An 18064-nucleotide genomic window follows, 5' to 3' on the forward strand; every position below is an offset into this window, starting at 1 on the left:
CAAAGAGTTGGATGCTTAACTGAATAAGCCACCCAAGCACCCCTGGCTTTTTCTTTTTCTTTCTTTTTTTTTTTTTTTTTTTTTTTTTTTTTTTTTTTTTAATGGAAGTATCATTGGCACACAATGTCGCATTAATTTCAGGTGCATAACAGAGTGGTTTCAATGACTCTGTACTCTGATGGCTTCTTCATAATCACTGGAAATCTGTCCGTCATCCAAAGTTCTGGACCCATACAGACCCAGGAGAGGGGTATAGAGACGGAAGGAAACTCTAATCTGTGCCAGTTTAATTTTGGTTGCAAAAATTAAATCTCAGGGAGGGATCGCCTAGGGCTTTCATTAGAGTTGCTGCGTCAAACCCAACTGAGTCAGGCTTTGGTCGTGGTGTATTATTAGGGCATCTCTTTGCCCCATAGGGTTGGAAGCTGCAGAGTGACCCTATAATGTAAAACACATGCGGTGTTGCTAACCGACGGGGGTACAGGAATAAAGACAAAACTGGCTTTCACAGGGAGGTGACGTTCTGAGCTGTGGCAGCACGTCCTGTATGGAATCGGTCAGCAGGGATCACCTCATCTCCCGGGTACAGGACCTTCAGCGGCAGGTTGGGGGGGCCCAGAAGCTTCTCGGAAACGGTCAATTAGGTGAGACTTGCTCCCTGCTTTGGTCCTCCAGCCCCTCCCTTTGTATTTATTCTGGGATCACCTTGGACTTGAGGATTTACAGTGATGACTGAACAATTACATGTAATTATCCCCGTGCCAGCCACAAGATGGCTGCGCAGGCCAGTGAGACAGAGCCCGAACCGCCTGAGTTTGTGCTGTGTCCTTGTAAAGGGCCAGATGATTTAAGCTGTTGTTCTCTTGGGCAGCAGAGACCTTAAGTTCAAGTACCCCATGATGACTAAAGGGTTATCTCTGACATCTGTGATCTTTGTGCAGTTCCAGAAGTTCGGTGTCATTTATTTTAATTCCAAGGCCTAATGGCCTAATTTCCTAGAGAGATTGCTCTGCTCTCCTCAGAGCCTCCTCTCGTCTAGGGAGCAGTGGAGCCTGTGCCTAGAGGACAGAGCATCCTGCTGTTTTCAGAGAGGCTTGTGGAACTCCACAAGCTTGCAAACTCTCTCTTAGAACTTGACGTCATAGAAATTTATTTACCCGACTTTGTGAATGACCTTAAACTTAGATATCTAAGTCAAGAGATATGATGATCGTAAGTGGAATCTTGCCACTTGAAGTTGGAAACCCAGGATCCATGTGGGGAGGCCTCACATCACACCTCTTCTGCTGAAAGAGAAACTGTGAGAGAACAACAGCTTTATGGGAACAAACACTGTGGGTCTGTCACAACAAGGGGACAAAGTGGGATTTCCCCATTCAGCCCAGCCAGTATGGAACTTAAGAGCTGGGTTCTCGTTTCTAGGACTGGGTCTATGTGGTAACGAGGCCTCCTTCCTTTGCTTTGATAGAGCAAGCCATTCAGCTGTTGTTGGGGTGCCGACACGATGCCGAGAGCTTCCTGTCACCAGAACACAGCGTGGTAGGCGAAATGGAGGATGCCCTGGCCCAGGCGTACGCTGCCTTAGGTATGGCACGTGTCTGTCTTCATTTTCTGCTGCAAAGACCATGTGTGCCTCATGTGTTTGGTCCTGAGCCCAGCCTCATCTGGTTGGTCACCTCTTGGTCTTTGAGCTGAAGCGGTCCTCCCCTTCCACTGAGCTTTCCTCACCCTGAAAATGTTCATCGACAGTTGACTGTGGTTCTCTTCTGGAACCAGATTTCTCTTTTCTCTGCAGGGGACTGGCAGAAGTCAGCTGCCCATCTGCAGAAGAGTCTCCAAGTGGTTGAGGCTCAGCATGGGCCATCCAGTGTTGAAATGGGCCACGAGCTCTTCAAACTGGCCCAGCTCTTTTTCAATGGGTAAGTCTTTCTCTGGTTTCCTAATGCCCTCTGGGCCACACACTTTTTTATTAGGCTCTTCAGCGTTCCTTTTCTCCTGTGGTGCTTTTAAGCACGTGGAAACTTCTCTATCTCCCCTTTAGGAAAACTCCTTTCCTTCTGTTTTACTGATAAACTGGAAGCTGTAGAATTTCCTCCTGAGAGATACAGGGAAAGCTCTTAGCACTGAAGGACATTCCTAGGGAGCAGTTGCCATATGGCCCCACCACCCGCATCTCGGCGGCTCTCCTCAGCTTTCTGCTTCCTCACGCCTTCCTCACGCCCTTGTTCTCAGCACCTTCAACTCCAGAGGACCTTCCTTCCCCCATCCTGTTCCTCTTAAAGCAATTGTTTTCAACCAGGAGTAATTTTGCCCCCAGGGGACATTTGGCAATGTCTGGAGACATTTTTGGTTGTCATATCAAGGGCGGAGGCCAGAGATGCTGTTAAACATCCTGCAATGCACAGGACAGCCCCCCACAGCTAACAGTTATCCGGCCCAAAATATCAGTAGTGTCAAGGCAGAGAAACCCTGCTTTGAAGGTTTAAAGGAAAGAACAGTCTATGCGGATGTCATCCATTTTTGCCACTGAGATCATGGGGAGGCCCTATTTCTAGATGCAGCATTTCCTTCCAGCCTTGATAAAGCTGCCATTGGTGCACTTGAGGGCGAGGCAATGTTTGAAGCTCGATTCTAAGATTATGAATGATCTGTGGGCTTGACACCTGAGACGCAGAGGCCTCCCACTGGGTCAAGAGAACAGGGCTGCAGTCAGGTCTGGGGTGGGCTTGGTTACCTGAAGGTGAAGACTCCTGAGTAAACCCTGGGATAAATCCGCTATGGAAGCCTTTGAGATTTGCCTGTTTCTCAGGACCTTAGAATCTTCATGCTTTCTCTCTTCACTTTGTTTTCAAACTCTGCCTTGCAGTGTGCTTGTGAAAGTCTCGCCCCTACCCTTCCTGAGTGTGAGATCCTTGAAGACAAACTGATCTTCGACAACTTTGTATGCTTCACAGGGTGGGAGTAGGCCCTTGATTAATGTTTGCTTGACTGAATGAGTGGATTCACTCCTTTTACCTCCTTCGGTTCAGGTTTGCGATCCCAGAAGCACTGAACACAATTGAGAGGGCCGAAAAGGTTCTGCTGGTGCACTATGGCCCTTGCAGTGACGAGATCCAGGAGCTACAGAAGATGAAATCTTGCTTATTGGACTCGCCACCCATCTAACTGGGGCCTTCAGTGTAGGATCCCAAGGTTTTCAGATAGTTAACCACCCTCCCGTAAAAACTCCCAGTTTCCAGAAAAGATGTAAAACTAGTGTCTGGAGAGCCTAAGCCCTTTAAAGGGATTTTAGCTGATCTGCAGGCATCTGGATGTTAGCCTGGGCTTTTGGCGAGACTCCACCTCACTAAATGATGATCATCTGTTTCCCTGGAACATTCCTGTGGTTTCTAGTAGTAATGAAATGTTACGTACCACTCCAGTGGGCACTTATGCTCTTAGTAGTTGTGTTGTAATTGAAAAATAATTATTAAGCAAGAAATCACTGAGGCTCCTTACTTCCAGAGACACCATTTCGTGTGTGGTAGCTAGCTTTCTCGAATCCTTTGTTAAAACTAGTATGGTGTAAATTGTGAGTAGAGAAAGAAGTATGGGGCCACTTTATTGTTAGGCAGTCTCTTCCTGGGATGGCAACTCTAAATTTGTCTCCTACCAGTTTTCCAGTCTTTATTATCTGCCTCTCCTTCTGTACCCTTGGCAGACCTCCTGACCAGACACTAAAACAATCAAGCTTATGATAATGACATGGGGGCCTCCTTTCTCCTGAAAAGAGACTCCCTTCTGCTGGACCTCCCCAGGCCAGGAAGGGAAATCCAACTGCAGGAGTCCTGAGCCACTTGGGGGTGTCTTCAGAAGGTGCCCCAGAGCACTGGCATTGCTGCTTATGGTTTCAGACTTGAGCAACAGAAGGGAGAGGTGATAGCTCTTTTCAGACTGGATGTGTAGAGCAGTAGTCTAGACTTCCATCCCGGCCAGAAGGCTGGGAGACACACTGTTTTGAACCCAGGTTGCCGTGTCACGGTCTGGGACCAGGTGGGTCCAGTGAGTTAGTGGAAAGGAACATCAGGTTGACACCCTCCCCGCCCCAGTCTGCCCAGGAAGTCCCCACTGCTAGCCTCAGCCTTACAGTCAGGAAATGAATAGCCTCAAGATGTCTGGCAGGGGCTTTTCAGGAAACTTGAGTGTTTAGAACACAGCTTACATTCAAACATGTGAATGAAGGTCAGGCAGAAGCTCATTTAATTCTTCTTTCTACTCATTCCCTGTGGCAGGGTGCAGTGGCCAGTGAGGGTTTTTTTTTTTCGTGGAGATAAATTTTTCTTGTTGAAAATTTTAGTCCTGAGGACAGTTCTATATTCTGTCCCAAACACTTGTCGTGTTTTGTGTTTCTAAAAAAAGGTCGTGTTATAGTCTGTAAAATAGGCATGCTCCCCTAAAATGAATGTGTTTAGAATTTTCACATGTCACATTCCCATTTTAGGTGTACTTGGGAGCTTTCCTTAAATGCTTTATGAAACATTTCCTTAAGTTACGACTTACCTCTCCTATCTGCCCATGTGTTAGCTTGTGTTGTCAGGTGATATTAGCTTGACTAGGGGGATAGCTGTGCTTGCATGAAAAGCTAAAGTTTTGGGGCGCCTGGGTGACTATCCGGTTGGGCATCTGCCTTCGGCTCAGGTCGCGATCCTGGGGTTAGGATCCAGCCCGGCGTCTGGCTTCCTGCTTGCCAGGGAGCCTGCTTCACCCTCTCCCTCTGCCTGCCGCTCCCTTTGCTTGTGCTCTTTCTGTCAAATGAATAAGTGAAAGCTTAAAATAAATAAGTAAAAATAAAAGCTAAAGTTCTGGGGGCATCTGGGGTGGTGCAGTCGGTTGAACAGCCGACTCTTGGTTTCGGCTCAGGACGTGGTCTCTGGGTCGTGAGATCAGGCCCCGAGTCAGGCTTCACGCTCAGCCTGACGTCTGCTTGAGATTCTGTCTCTCCCTCTGCCCCTCCTGCTCGTGCTCTGTCTCTCTTTCTCTAAAATAAAATAAATCTTAAAAAAAAAAAAATACCCTAAGGTTTGATTTATTTAAGAGCATACCCCACTGATTGTGGGGGTAGGAGATGCCCCCTTGGAGATTAGTGGCCCTAGTGCATAAACACTTCCACAGCAGAGACTCTGGCCCTGCATTATACCGTGACGATAACTATGAACTCTTTGAAGTGGTGACTTTCTGCAGAGTTTAGAGAGAGACCCAGGCTATAAGTATAGGACCAGCAGATCTCAAAAGGGCTATTTATCTTCATATTAAACTTAACAGAGCTCAAAACAGGAGGAGGAACAGGGCAACAAAGGTTAAGGATAAAGCACTTTATTGCAAAGTATACACTGAAACAACATGGGGGCAGGCTTCCTGTCATATGTCATCTGCCATCCCTCGAGGGTTTTGTTCTTCCAGGGTATTTGAACGTGAAACTGCACCGTTAAATGCCCCTGGGGTCCAGAATTTTGCCTATGAAGAGAAGGGCCCCTGTGTCTGTGTCTCTCAGTACAAAGATGAAAGGTTGGTTAAGGTGATAGTCCAGGGGAAAGGTGAGGCGGGCAGGCTGGAGCCCTGGGCTGGGTGTGGTGCCTGCCCCATCCTCGTTCCACTCGAAGCCAGAGCGATGTTCCACTTGGGTAAGTTTAATAGGTTTGCCTGTGATCTTGCTAAAGTCGGGCGAATCAAACAAGGATTGCAGTTCTGCAGAAATTGAGAGAGATTTCCATTAAAACGCGGCCTTCACCCAGCACCCTGCACAAGAGTAGAGTCCTGGTTCTTAAATCCTGATTCTCAAGGAGGCAGGCAAGCTGGGAGTAGAACCCCTCTTTGGACCTTCAGTGAGGTCTGTAGACCTCTGGGCTGGATAGTGTTCAAGTGACTTGCCCAAGAGCACTCAAAAACCAGCGAGTGAGGTTAAGACCAGAAACCAGCTCAACAGACCTGTGTTTTGAGAGGCAGTGTTCTGTTTCGAGATGTAGGGACTAAGGAATGCATCTGATAATGGCAGTTCATGCCTCCCCTCCAGTGTTAGTAGAATTAAGGAATCGTCCATGGCCTCCCCACAAAGCCACAGAGCCCTTGAGTGCTGCTTAGCAAGGCAGAAAGCTCAAAAAGCTCAACCCCACCCACCCCAATAGCAGAGTGGTCTGGCAGACATACTCATCTCCTGCAGGGACTTAGTGACTTCGCCTTCGTAACTCAGCTTCAGCTTGGGAATGGTCAGGACTGCCTGAATAGTCTTCAGTTCTCGGTCTATGTCATGAATGAACTCAGAGGTGAGGCTCTCTTCTATCATGGTCAAGTTCTGGGTTACTTTCAGAGGCAGGAAGAAGATGATACTCATGCTGCCAGTCAGGGGCAGCTGGGCAATCTGAAACCACAGGGAGGGAGCATGTGGGTTAGTTCCTTGGACCCGGAGAGCCCAGGGCTAGACACACACACACTCCAAGCTGCCTTCTCCTCTCCTGCTGTGGGGTTCCTTGGCCGTGATTTCCCCAGCCCCTAATCTCTTTAACAACTGTCCTTCTTGGCCATTGCCTTCTGGCTACAAGATGTTTACTGAAGTTCCTTCAAAAAAACGTAGACTGTTGTCTTTTCTTACCTTAGCCTAATACCAACTGAAATTATGAGCTGAAAGAATTTTCTCCCAAAGATTGTCTGCCAGTAGTTACTGATCAGCTGTTATTTACAGAGTCCTGGACTAGAACAGAGGGTATTGAGCATAGGAACACAGAAGCAGTAATAAAATGGGTCTTTGGGGGCACCTGGGTGGCTCAGTTGTTTAAATGTCTGCCTTTGGCTCAGGTCACAATCCCAGGGTCCTGGGATTGAGTCCTGTGTCGGGCTCCCTGCTCAGCGGAGCGCCTGCTTCTCCCTCTCCCACTCCCCCTGCTCATGGTCTCTCTCTCTTTCTCAACAATAAATAAAATCTTTAAAAAAATAAAATAAAATGGGTCTTTGGAGCAGAGGTTCTTAACCTTAGGTCTGTGGGACAGACAACATCAGGAGTCTTAACAGCCCCTGAACCCATATACAGAAATGTATGTGTGTGCACAGACAGCATTTCTCTCAAGTGTTTTAGGCATTTTGTCAGATTCCCAAAGAAAAAGGTTTAAGAACTACTGACTTAGAATTAAAGGATGTCAGGTTTGTGAAAGACTTAGAATGCCAGCCATTTAGGGTGTGTGACCATTTTTTTTTTTTAATTTGGCTTTGAATTCTAGAAATAAAAGTTCCCCCCAAAGAAAGAAAAAAAGGAGAGGCAGAGAAAGAAGGGGGAAAAGACAAGAAAACACCAGCATGTGATTTGCCCAGTCTTGGCCCATTTCACATTATCTGTTAATCCTTACAGCAAACCCTAGGAGGATGAGTTTCAAGACCCATCCTTCATTTTAAGAAGAAAGGCTCAGAAAAGCTATTGACTTGCTGAAAGCTACACAGCAGGCAGAATTTAGACAGCTGTCCCATCTCAAAGGTCAGCCTATTTCACTATATGCCATCCTGCCTGTCTCTGTCCTCCCCTCTGCCCACCGCTCATCCAGCCCCTACACACCTTGCAGTTGAGATCAGAGTCCAAGCCATAGCGTAAGATGGCCTTGGGGTCTGACATCATGGGGACTCTCACGGTCCTCTCCTCATCCAAGTGGAAATCCTGAAGGGAAGTCTTTCTGGAGTCAAACTTTGTTACCCACTGCCCTGAAATGAAACAAATGGGAGTACCCTGAGCCCCAGGAGACCAGACAGGCATTGGGACTGGGGCTGGGAGACCAAAGCCTATGGTTTAAAGGCGTCTGCCTAAAGGAATCTTAGAGGCCCTGACACATCAGGGAACAGCTCTGGCTGAGAACGTGCAGGCCCGACTACAATAGGTCAAGGATCTGAATACCTTCCATATAGAGACTCGGGAGGAATTACTGATTTGACCATCTGGATCATACAAGTTCTGTGATGGCCTGGGAGAAAAGTCAGCTGGTGTCTCCTTTCACAGGTGTCTGGGGGACAGGATCAGAGGAGATCAGGCTGCAAGGGACCCCGACATCACCCCTCTGGAAAATCACTGAAGCCCAGAGGGGCAGAGGCACTGGCAGGTGCTCAAACAATGAGGTGGTAACCAAGCTCCCTACGTTGAAGTTGACTTTTTATATGCTGGCCTGTAATGGCTTCTCTCACTTTCCGGAGATCAGTGCTTCAAGTAGGGCCTCTCTCAAGGTCAGGGTCCCACTAGCTACTGCCTGATAGACAGAAGTTACAGAAAAGCATTTCAAGGAGAGGTTGCCCCAAATCCCACCCAAGTCTTCTCTGAATGGGGCCAGCTTCACATGGCCTGTGGAGGAGTCTCAGGCATGTCACCACAGCAGCATGCTATGAGAGAACTAATGGTTTGCTGAATACTTGTGCCCTGGGCACAGGGCTCCGGCTGGTGTGAAGACACGAGGCAATGTAGACAGCCTCTGAAGTAAGTGTGTCATCCCGTGTCAGAGGTGAGGCCTGTGCAGGGCTTGATGCCAGGGAAGGCCCAGCTGGGCTTTGACCCTCATCTGACTCCAGCACGAATCTCACGGTGCCCACCCCCAAACAGGCCCCCGAGTGCTAGCACTTTCTTCTCCCTGCTAGGCTTTGTGCACGGTCTCTTAACACTTTGTAGACACACACCGCAGGTTTGCCTGGGCCCAGAAGACAAGCACAGAGCCTTCAGGCAGGTGCCTTCCCCAGATCATCCTCTGGCTTCGCCTCTCAGTTCCTGCTGAGCTCCGTCTCTGACGTCCCCCCTTCCCCAGCCCCTCTGACACCCACCCTCCACCCTTGGCCAAAAGAGAAGTGGAGCCCTCACCCTTGAAGTGAGCCACACCGAGGAGGAGAATGCTGACTCCACTGGGTATTTCCTGGGTGGACCTAGCGATTTTCCCTTTCATCTGGGCCTGCACCCAGTTGTTAACCTCCTGAAGGTCCAAGCGAGGGTTGCCAGTCAGGATTCTGGGCCTGGTGCCATAGGACTTCTCCAGTGGTGTGACAAAGCTGGATTTTATCCGCAGCTCTGGGAAGAGATGGAGTAGGGGTAAGTGTGCTCTGAGCTCCCAACCAGCATCTGCTCTGGGAGAGCGTGCCAGGCTGAGGTTCTGGTTTACCACTCAGCAGGCCCTGACTTCCTGCCTAGTGACTTCCCGTGACTTGCCCAGACTCCCCACCAGCTTCCCCAGGCACTGGGCAGGGAACAACAAATTTCACTCATTGCTGTTTCTCTTCAGGTTACCGCACTCCCTGGGCCCTCCCACCATTTTTTGCTTCCTCTTTCTGATCCCTTTTGAGCTCATGGGGCCTCTTCCTGCCCACCAGCACCAGGCCCAGCCTGGGCAGACATGATCTAGTGTTTAGAAAGAAACACCCCGGGTGCCTGGGTGGCTCCATTGGTTAAGCAACTGCCTTTGGCTCAGGTCATGATCCTGGAGTCCCGGGATCGGGTCCTGCATCAGGCTCTCTGCTCAGCAGGAAGTCTGCTTCTTCCTCTGAGCCTTCCCTCTCTCATACTCTCTCTCTCAAATAAATAAAATCTTAAAAAAAAAAAAAGAGAGAGAAGAAAAGAAAAGAAACCGCCCACCACCATAGAGCATAGATCCCCAAATTCCTCCAGCATCCCAGGCTAGCAAGGTGACCCACTCCTTTCAAAGATGATCCGGGAAGCACTCTTGAAGTTCTTCTCGGGGGTAGTGACGGCGGCAAGGAGCTCCTTATAGGTGCCATGGATGTCCGGGTTGCTGATCAGGTCATAGTACAGGGCCCGGTGGATGGTGGATTCTGTCCGCTGTTCCGCTCCTGCCAGAGAGCGGGGTGGGAGACTTAATACCTGGCCACCAGGGCCCAGGTCAGGCCAGCTCCCGGGGTGGGACACCACGCTCTTGGTCTTCCACTGTTCATACTGGTGGCATTCTTGCTGGGCGAGAAATTCGAAGGCAGTGGAAGAAAAACAAGATTTTCCTCCAGCAGGTGAAGGCCATCAGGCCTAGAGAGAGTGACAAGGGCCGGAGGGAGGGTTCAAGCCCCATGCTTCTCTGGCCACAGCCCTTACCAGAAAGTTTGGTGGCCCCCCGCTCAGGACTCTCCCCGTGCCCCCCCACGCCACCGGGAACTCAGCTGTGACCAAGTAAGGGCAAGGACCACCCCCGCTTGTAGGGGGTGGCACGCAGAAGCTTGTGTTAAGAATGGAGTGTCAAAGTCATCCCATCATCAGTAAGTGGTCGTGAGGCCATGTCCCCAAGTCAGCAGTGCTCTGCACCCTCCACAGAGCTGGGGTCGGGGGTTGTAGGTACACGCAAAGGGACCCCAGTGGGCCGCTCTCTCACAACCTCTCTGCAGGGGCCACAGGCCGCTCCAGGCACCCCAGGCTGTCCCCATCTGAGAACTCACCCAGCGAGAGCGCGGAGAGAGCGGTAGCCACACTGAGGGGGGATAGCAGCACGTTGGCAGCTGGGCTGAGGCCGGACCTCACGCGGTACAGGTCATACCCAAAGTTGGAGATGGCCGCTGCTAGCTTATTCACAGGGACCTTGAAGAAGGGGTCCTCCTCTTCCACGGGCACCCCTGTGGTGTCGGGAGCTGGGGCGTCCTGGATTTGAGTACAAGGACCATCAGAGATGAGCTTTGTGTGATGGGAACCCTTGTTGCTTTGAGTGCGATTGTCCTTCTGGCCCCTTAGAGATGTCCTGGCTGAGTACCCTACATGTAGCCTAATGTTAGAAGGAGAGTGTGATCCTGGATCCTGCCGGAGTTCTTGGCTGGGGACAGGCAGTCCCACATAGAAATTAGCTGACCAGGTTTAAACACTAGTGACCTGTGAGCCTCAGGCCTGTGACATACTTAAAAAGAGGGAGGAGGGATGCTTGGGTGGCTCATTTGGTTAACTGTCTGTCTTCGGCTCAGGTCATGATCTCGGGTCCTGGGATTGAGTCCTGCAGCAGGCTCTCTGCTCATCTGGGAGCCTGCTTCTCCCTCTGCCTGCTGGTCCCCCTGCTTGTGCACCCTCTCCCTCTCTCTCTGACAAATAAATAAGATCCTTTTAAAAAGAGAGAGAGAAAGAGAAGAGTGCCCTCCCTTCCAAGGAACCTTGCTCTCAGGCCAGAGCAAGCTGCCTGTCGTCCCCCTTGCTAACTGCTTCCAACTCTCTACCTGGACCCTCCTGTGATTCCCCCAACCCCAGTCCCATCTTTCATGGCCTCTGATCGCATAGCATCTCCTCCACAACTTTTCCCTAATCACCCCAAGCTGAAGGCCCGTTTTGGTTTCCTGAACTTTTTAGGGGATCAGCTCCCACTTACATATTAACCACCTACCATGTGCCAGACTGTGCTGGTTCTCTTCACTGGAGTCACTTCATTTCCTGCTTGTTGATCTATTTGATACCTCAAAAGACTGAGTTCCTTGAAGGCAAGATCTGAGTTCTTTATATTTCTGCCCCGCCCCAGCCCCTACAGAGCAGGTATTCAGTAGGTAAAAAGTAAGTGACTGGCCATGAGAGCCCTGCAAGGGTACTTTTGGTTTCTCTTTAAAGATTATTTATTTGTGGGATGCCTGGGTGGCTCAGTGGGTCAGATCCTCTGCTTTTGGCCCAGGACATGATCCCAGGGTCCTGGGATCGAGCCCCACATCAGGCTCTGTGCTCAGCAGGGAGCCTGCTTCCTCCTCTCTCTCTGCCTGCCTCTCTGCCTACTTGGGATCTCTGTCTATCAAATAAATAAATAAAATCTTTTTTTTCTTTAAGAGTATTTATTTGAGAGAGAGAAGGCGAGCGCACATGCGCACTCAAACAGGGGAAGAGCCAGAGGGAGAACAGGGAGCCCATGCGGGGACTTGATCCCAGGACCCCAAGACCTAAGCCAAAGGAAGAGACTTAACCTACTGAACCTAACCCAAGTCCCCCTGGATAGGTATTTTTAATCCCATTTTACAGATAAGAAAGAGACTCGGGGGGCACCTGGGTGGCTCAGTTGTTGAGCATCTGTGCTCAGCTCTCGTCATGGTCTCAAGAGTCCTGGCATCAAGCCCCACATTGGGCTCGCTGCTCAGCAGGAAGCCTGCTTCTCCCTCTCCCACTCCCCCTGCTTGTGTTCCCTCTTTTACTGTTTCTCTTCTGAAATATAAACAAATAAACTCTTTAAAAAAGAAATTTAAAAAGAAGAAAGGAGGAAAGGAAGGAAGGAAAGAAGGGAGGGAGGGAGGGAGGAAGAAACGGACTCATTTCAAAGTGACTTGTCTACAGTAACAAAGCTAAGAAGTGAGAGGCAGAGCCAGAACTCTCGACCACGTCCAGGACTCCAGCCAGTAGCCCCGGGTGCCCTGGGCCCTCACTGCCCCTTAGCCTGAGATTCTCAGCATCTGTCTCCACAGTCTGACCGTGCTTCCTCCGGACAGCAAAGGGACCTTTCTGCACGCTTACATCTCCACTGCACTCTGGTTGCTATCGGAACAAATATCCAGGACCACCATCCTGTCAGTGAGACCCACGAGTGCCCCAAGGTAGTGAGAAAAGGTCTTCACTGAAAGGGATACCTCCGGGCTTGCTAGACTGCCTTCACTTTTCACCTTTTGGGATCTTATTTCTGTCTCCGCTGTGTTACCCCGAAAGGCAAGGTGAGATGTTTTCTGTCTGTTTTGCGGAAGGAGAAATCCAGGCCTTATCTACACAGGAAGGCCAGAGTCTGGCCTGGAACCGGGATGTCTGCCCCATCCCCCTTGCTGCCTGCTAAGGAGGGGTGGGGATTGCCCACACCTCGCCTGGCACCAACCCCGCTGACCTCCTGGGGGCTGCCCGCGCTGTCCTGGCAGCTGCTGTGCGCGAGGAGGGCTCCAGTCCAGAGGAGAAGCACGAGGGCCTGCATCCTGAGCCTGCAAGAAAAGAGGGAGTGGGCTGTCCCCCTCACCCACCGCCTGCTCCGCCAGCCACCCTGAGTGGGGCGCAGGAGCTTGCCAGGATGAGGCACCTTACCTCCAACCTCCCCAGGCTGGAAGCAGACCTTCAACTTGACGGTCCCTCCCTCTGAGTGCCTTGCCACCCCTCCACCTGCCTCATGGCCTACAGCCCCAGGATGAGTCTGTGCTTTTGTCCCCCTGTGTGTGTCAGGAGATCTGGGGGCCTCAAGCCCCAGGGTCATGGACTCTGGGGACATGGAGAACCAGCAGTGGGCTCCTCTGTGTGGCTTTGGCCTAGCAGAAATGCAAAGCACGGCTCTTCTCTGGAGACACAGGACCAGCTCATGGTACAGAATTTGGGGTAATGTCAGAATGGGACAGAATCTAGTTCCCATAGGTAGAATTACAGAACACAGAGAAGGGAGGCATCTGTTCCAGCTCCTCGCCATCCCCAGGAAGTTCTCAGACCCTGTCCTTGAATTACTCTGGTCTAGAACCTGTGGCCTCATAAGGGACTCATTCCCTTCAGAGATAGTTCTCTATGGAGAGTTCTTACTCTCCTGCTAAGGAGCACTGGGTCTAGGGGCCGAGAGCCTGGGTTCAAATCTCAATTCTGTGTCTTAATAGCTCTCTTGAGAACTCACAGCATCTTCTCTTGCAAAATGGAAACCAGATAGTTCTTGATATGAGCAATAAATCAGGTCACGTCTCCAAAGAAATGAACAGCACAAAGGTAGGTGAGCTTTGCAGTGATCCTAGAGCTAAAAATGTGTCTCCCTACACCTGGAACCCCAGGGCACCCCTTCTCTCCTAGGGAGCCAGATCCTCTGCCCCCTACTAGCTCAAAAATAGCTCTTAAACCCTCGGAGCTTTCTTTCCTTCAGGTTAAACAATCCCAGGACCCTTCACATCCCCAGCAGCGGCCTCTTCCAACCAGTTCCCTCTAGCCCCTGAACCACAAGGGAAAAGGGAAATCTGGAGGTAGAGTTCAGGGCTCTATGTCTGCCACCATTCCTCAGCCTCCTGCACTTGCCATGTCCATGAACTCACCCCTTGGAGTTAGGATGTGGGGTGCGAGGGGATGAAGGCAGCTGGGAGGTCCCGCAGATAGGATCTTCCAAGGGACCTTCTGTTTAAAAAGTGGGACAAGATCTCAGTAACTAGGACCTTCGGTTGGTCCCTGTCTCGCCCCCACCACCACCCCTATTGCCAGGTCACCAATTTATAACATCTGTGTTCCCTGACCCTCACCTGCCCTATGCACACGCACGGACACACTGGCCAAGGCTCTCCGGCACGTTCACGGTCATCATTTCTATGCCCATCAATACCCTCCCACACGTGCAACATGCATACTTTTCTGACTTCTCAGAGCAAATAGGAAAGTTGGGATTGGGATGTGTGATTTTTGGTGGAAGTCCTTAGAATCAAGCCAGATAATCCACTGGACAACACTGGAGAGATGAAAGGCAATGAAAGAAGGGACCACCTTTCAGAGTTTGCTCAGTCTGTGGCTGGACTGCAAGTGGGAAGTAGCCCAGTTTTCTTCTCAAACCCTGATCTGGAGCTTGTGTCCCAGAGCGAGTCCCACAGACCCCAAGTCCTCACCCAGCTGCTCTCCTGCCCAGCTGCCCCTGGAGCTCAGAGAGAACCTCCCCTTGAGCCACGAGGACAAGATTTCTTTGATACCAGCTAGAGACCCGGAACACCAGACAGTCTCACAACTGCTCTCTCCGCCCTCCCAGCCGCACCCCAGAGCTAGGAGGAGTCTTCTTGCCTGAGCCCCAGCAGCCTGGTGTATCAGAGACCACAAAATTCCCTGAGATTTCTAGGCGGCAAGGGTATAGGAAATGCTATTACCCCTAGCACCTCTGGCCCCGGTAGGGAGCTGAGACAGGAGGGACACGGGGCTCAGCCTGGCATAGTGTTTAAGAAAACCAAGTTCATGGGGCACCTGGGTGGCTCAGTGGGTTAAAGCCTCTGCCTTCAGCTCAGGTCATGATCCCAGGGTCCTGAGATCAAGCCCTGCATCGGGCTCTCTGCTTAGCAGGGAGCCTGCTTCCCTTCCTCTCTCTCTCTGCCTGCCTCTCTGCCTACTTGTGATCTCTGTCTGTCAAATAAATAAATAAAATCTTTAAAAAAAAAAAATGAAAACCAAGTTCACAGTTCAAATGCGCTTGGAGGAGTCCTCACAGAGTCAGTGCAAGCCCCAGGTTGTGGGATCATGGTCCCCATGTTGAGGGACTGAGGACTAAAAATAAGATGAGGGACCCTGGCCATGAAAAGCACATGCGTCCCCAACTGGCCCACAGCCAGTCGCTGGGACAGGTAGTATTTTCATAGCCTCTGAATCCTCCACCTCCCCACCCTAAGGATGGAGGAAGAGGAGTGATTATGGAGAGCCCCCCAAAAGGGCCCTGGGAGGGCAGAGAGTCAGAATCTACATGGGGTTAGGGGTCCCTCTGAACCCACTCGATGCCCTGTCCAAGGTGATTGTTCTGTGGCCTGAGGGCAGGCAGCCGCCGCCTGGCCAGGGACACAGGGACACTCATGCCATCCGTCCAAAGGGCAGTATCTAAGCCAGACTCCGGTCCCACTAGGAGTGGGAGGGCATGGGGAGGAGGTAGATATTCTCTCTGCTGGGCCAAAGTCAGGCTTTCCTTTCTGCCGCATTTACCAAAATCAGGAGACACTGGGATTTTGTGATCTTGCCTTCCAGCTGGGCGGGTAAACTTGAGCCAATACATGTGTTTCAGATTAAATCCAGTTGTGAGACAAACACCATCCCTCCTCCTCCTCCTTCCAGCACCACACAGCCTAAAGCCACATGGCAGTGGACCTCCTGGGCAGTGCAGGGAAGGACACCGCCCTCCCTCCTGGCTTTCGAAGGGCGGACCCGGGCGTGCCCTCCAGGCCCACTACCTTGGCGACCCTGCCAGTCCCCAGGCAGCGTTCCTTCTCGAGTCTTGGAACCTGAGTGAGTGAGGCCAGGGGAACCCATGAGTTTCGCTCTGCACACCCCAGGAGGACCGGCCCTAGAAGCAGATCTCCCTGGCCCCCTTGGCCTCCCACCCTCAGCCCAGGGGCTGTACTTCTGGTGGACGGGCCTGGGCCAGACGATGATGGGGTTTCTGCGAAGCCTGTGGCTTTTCTGGGGCCCAGACCCTCCCCTTGCTGTGGCTTACCCCCAGGAGCAGAAAGAGTGCGGGCAGCCATCCTCTCCAGCACGGGCCACAGGCCCCCAAACCCCCCACACAGGCTGCACTAAATAGCAGTCATTGTTTGCCAACGGCCAAAGCCCATAGATCTCCCAGTGTTCATTGGCAACTAATTTGGCCAAAGAGAAGAGGTGGGTGCTGGGTCAAAGGGCCCAGGTGTCCTCCCTTCCAGTCTTCTGCAGGACTCAACAGGCTAGTAGTGGCTTGGCTTGGAAATCAGCACCAGCTGAACTTGAAAAAGAAGCAGGGAGCTGAGCCCAAGCCAAGGCTGGACTGGGCGAGGGGAGCAGGCTGCCTCCCAACTGCCCCAGGGAAGCCCAGCTCAGGGGCAACCTCCTTCCTTGGGGGAGGGGGCACGGGGGCCACAGAGCCCCTCTGAGGTGCTGCTCAGAACTAGCCTGCAGCTATGTCCTCTGCCCCTTCCCACCACAGCCCTCCCCATGGCTACCCACCCACTTCATTCAAAAGTCTTCCCAGCCTCTCCTCCCAGTGGGGCTTGGGGGAAAGTGGGCCCTGGGCCTTTGAGCCCCAACTCCCTCTGCCCTCTCTCATCCTCTCACCCCGGGGCCCAAGCAGCAGGGGCCACTGTCCCCCCACCTCCTCTCCCTTGCATCCCTCTTTGCTGATCCTTGGAGTCCTCCTGCCTCCCCCAGCCCAGGGGACCCTCTCCAGTTTTGCCCTGATGCTCTCACACCGGAGGGGGAGCTGCTTTACCTGTGGGTGTGCCGCAGTTGCCACCGGCCTAGGTCTGTCTGCACACTGAGGGGCTCCAGCAAACACCCAGAGCTTTTGCAGCGCCTCCCAGTCCAGAGCCCAGCAAGCTTCAGATTACAGCTACTCCTTTCTTAAAGCGACCTGCACTCAATTCAGATTCTGTGATTGCATCATTGCCTGATGTTAACTTTTACCCACTGCTGCCCTTCCACCCCACACCCCCAACACACACACACACACACACACACACACACACACACACACACACGGCAGACCTTCCTCCAGGGCCCTGGCCTGCCTCCTGCCTGAGGTCCCACCCCCAGAGGGCACCCTGGCCCACTTGGGTGGGAGACAGGGCTGAGGAACAGTCCTCTGGAGGAAGCCTGGAAAGCAGGCCAGACCAGAGCAAACCCCACTGCTGTGCTGGGACTCTAGATTTTCCTGGTCCTTGGCTCTGACTCTAACTGGGAGTTGGAGAAGACAATTCTCGTGGCTTTCCTTGGCTGAAAAAGGAAGGGAAGAGATGGAATTGGGATGTCTCTTTGCTTTTTCAGCCCTGGAATTCTGTGATCTCTGAAGATCAGAAAGGGCAGTGGGTAAAATATCTGACCAGAGGAAGAACTGAGCTGTGCTTTAACCATTGGTCCTGAGTGGAGGCCGAGTGTGTGCCTGGCACAGCCTGGGCACTGTACAGGTCACCTTCAGGACAACACCTTGGCCCCACTCACCTGGGATGCTTAGGACCTTGCATCGTGGTTGGGAATCTAAAATACTGATGTGTTGGGTGGCTCAGTGGGTTAAAGCCTCTGCCTTCTGCTCAGGTTGTGATCCCAGGGTCCTAGGATGGAGCCCCACATCGGGCTCTCTGCTCGGTGGGGAGCCTGCTTCCCCCTCTCTCTGCCTGCCTCTCTGCCTCCTTGTGATCTCTGTCTGTCAAATAAATAAATAAAATCTTTTTTATTAATAAATAAAATCTTTAAAAAAATAAAAAATAGGGGCGCCTGGGTGGCTCAGTGGATTAAGCCGCTGCCTTCGGCTCAGGTCATGATCTCGGGGTCCTGGGATCGAGTTCCGCGTCGGACTCTCTGCACGGTAGGGAGCCTGCTTCCTCCTCTCTCTATCTCTCTGCCTGCCTCTCTGCCTACTTGTGATCTCTGTCTGTCAAATAAATAAACAAAATCTTAAAAAAAATAAATAAATAAGATAAA

General features: G+C 51.6%; 2 protein-coding genes across 4 annotated transcripts in view; one reads left to right on the forward strand and one right to left on the reverse strand.

The window, feature by feature from the left end:
• SMYD4 (SET and MYND domain containing 4) overlaps positions 1-4800 on the forward strand; it is a 53408-nt gene extending 48608 nt beyond the window's left edge. For both annotated transcript variants that reach the window (XM_032320203.1, XM_032320204.1), the window contains exons 8-11: positions 512-644; positions 1469-1585; positions 1796-1919; positions 3030-4800. In XM_032320203.1, coding sequence (XP_032176094.1) covers positions 512-644; positions 1469-1585; positions 1796-1919; positions 3030-3165 — 510 coding nt within the window. In that variant the 3' untranslated portion in view covers positions 3166-4800. The remainder of the gene's footprint in view (positions 1-511; positions 645-1468; positions 1586-1795; positions 1920-3029) is intronic.
• Positions 4801-5336: 536 nt separating this feature from the next.
• SERPINF1 (serpin family F member 1) lies at positions 5337-16974 on the reverse strand. 2 transcript variants are annotated; one of them, XM_032320014.1, is made up of 9 exons: positions 16857-16974; positions 13975-14053; positions 12810-12900; positions 10426-10624; positions 9679-9834; positions 8855-9058; positions 7577-7719; positions 6184-6394; positions 5337-5724 (listed from the first exon to the last, which is right to left on the reverse strand). In XM_032320014.1, exons 3-9 carry the CDS (start codon positions 12891-12893, stop codon positions 5465-5467), a joined length of 1257 nt encoding a protein of 418 aa, XP_032175905.1. In that variant the 5' UTR covers positions 12894-12900; positions 13975-14053; positions 16857-16974; the 3' UTR covers positions 5337-5464. The 2 variants fall into 2 exon arrangements, with proteins under 2 accessions (XP_032175905.1, XP_032175906.1); XM_032320015.1 differs by lacking the exon at positions 13975-14053.
• Between the last annotated feature and the right edge of the window lie 1090 nt (positions 16975-18064).

Source organism: Mustela erminea, chromosome 18, assembly GCF_009829155.1.
Source record: "Mustela erminea isolate mMusErm1 chromosome 18, mMusErm1.Pri, whole genome shotgun sequence".
In the NCBI taxonomy this organism is placed as follows: Eukaryota; Metazoa; Chordata; class Mammalia; order Carnivora; family Mustelidae; genus Mustela; species Mustela erminea.

What these genes read in the sequence shown, in the direction of transcription:
- SERPINF1 (XM_032320015.1), bottom strand. Translation starts at nt 12,893, where the DNA reads ATGCAGGCCCTCGTGCTTCTCCTCTGGACTGGAGCCCTCCTCGCGCAC. An exon ending in CCGGATCATCTTTGAAAGGA is followed by an intron (nt 9,059 to 9,678) that starts GTGGGTCACCTT and finishes ATCTCTTCCCAG; the next exon opens with AGCTGCGGATAAAATCCAGC. An exon ending in CGGTGTGGCTCACTTCAAGG is followed by an intron (nt 7,720 to 8,854) that starts GTGAGGGCTCCA and finishes GTTTCATTTCAG; the next exon opens with GGCAGTGGGTAACAAAGTTT.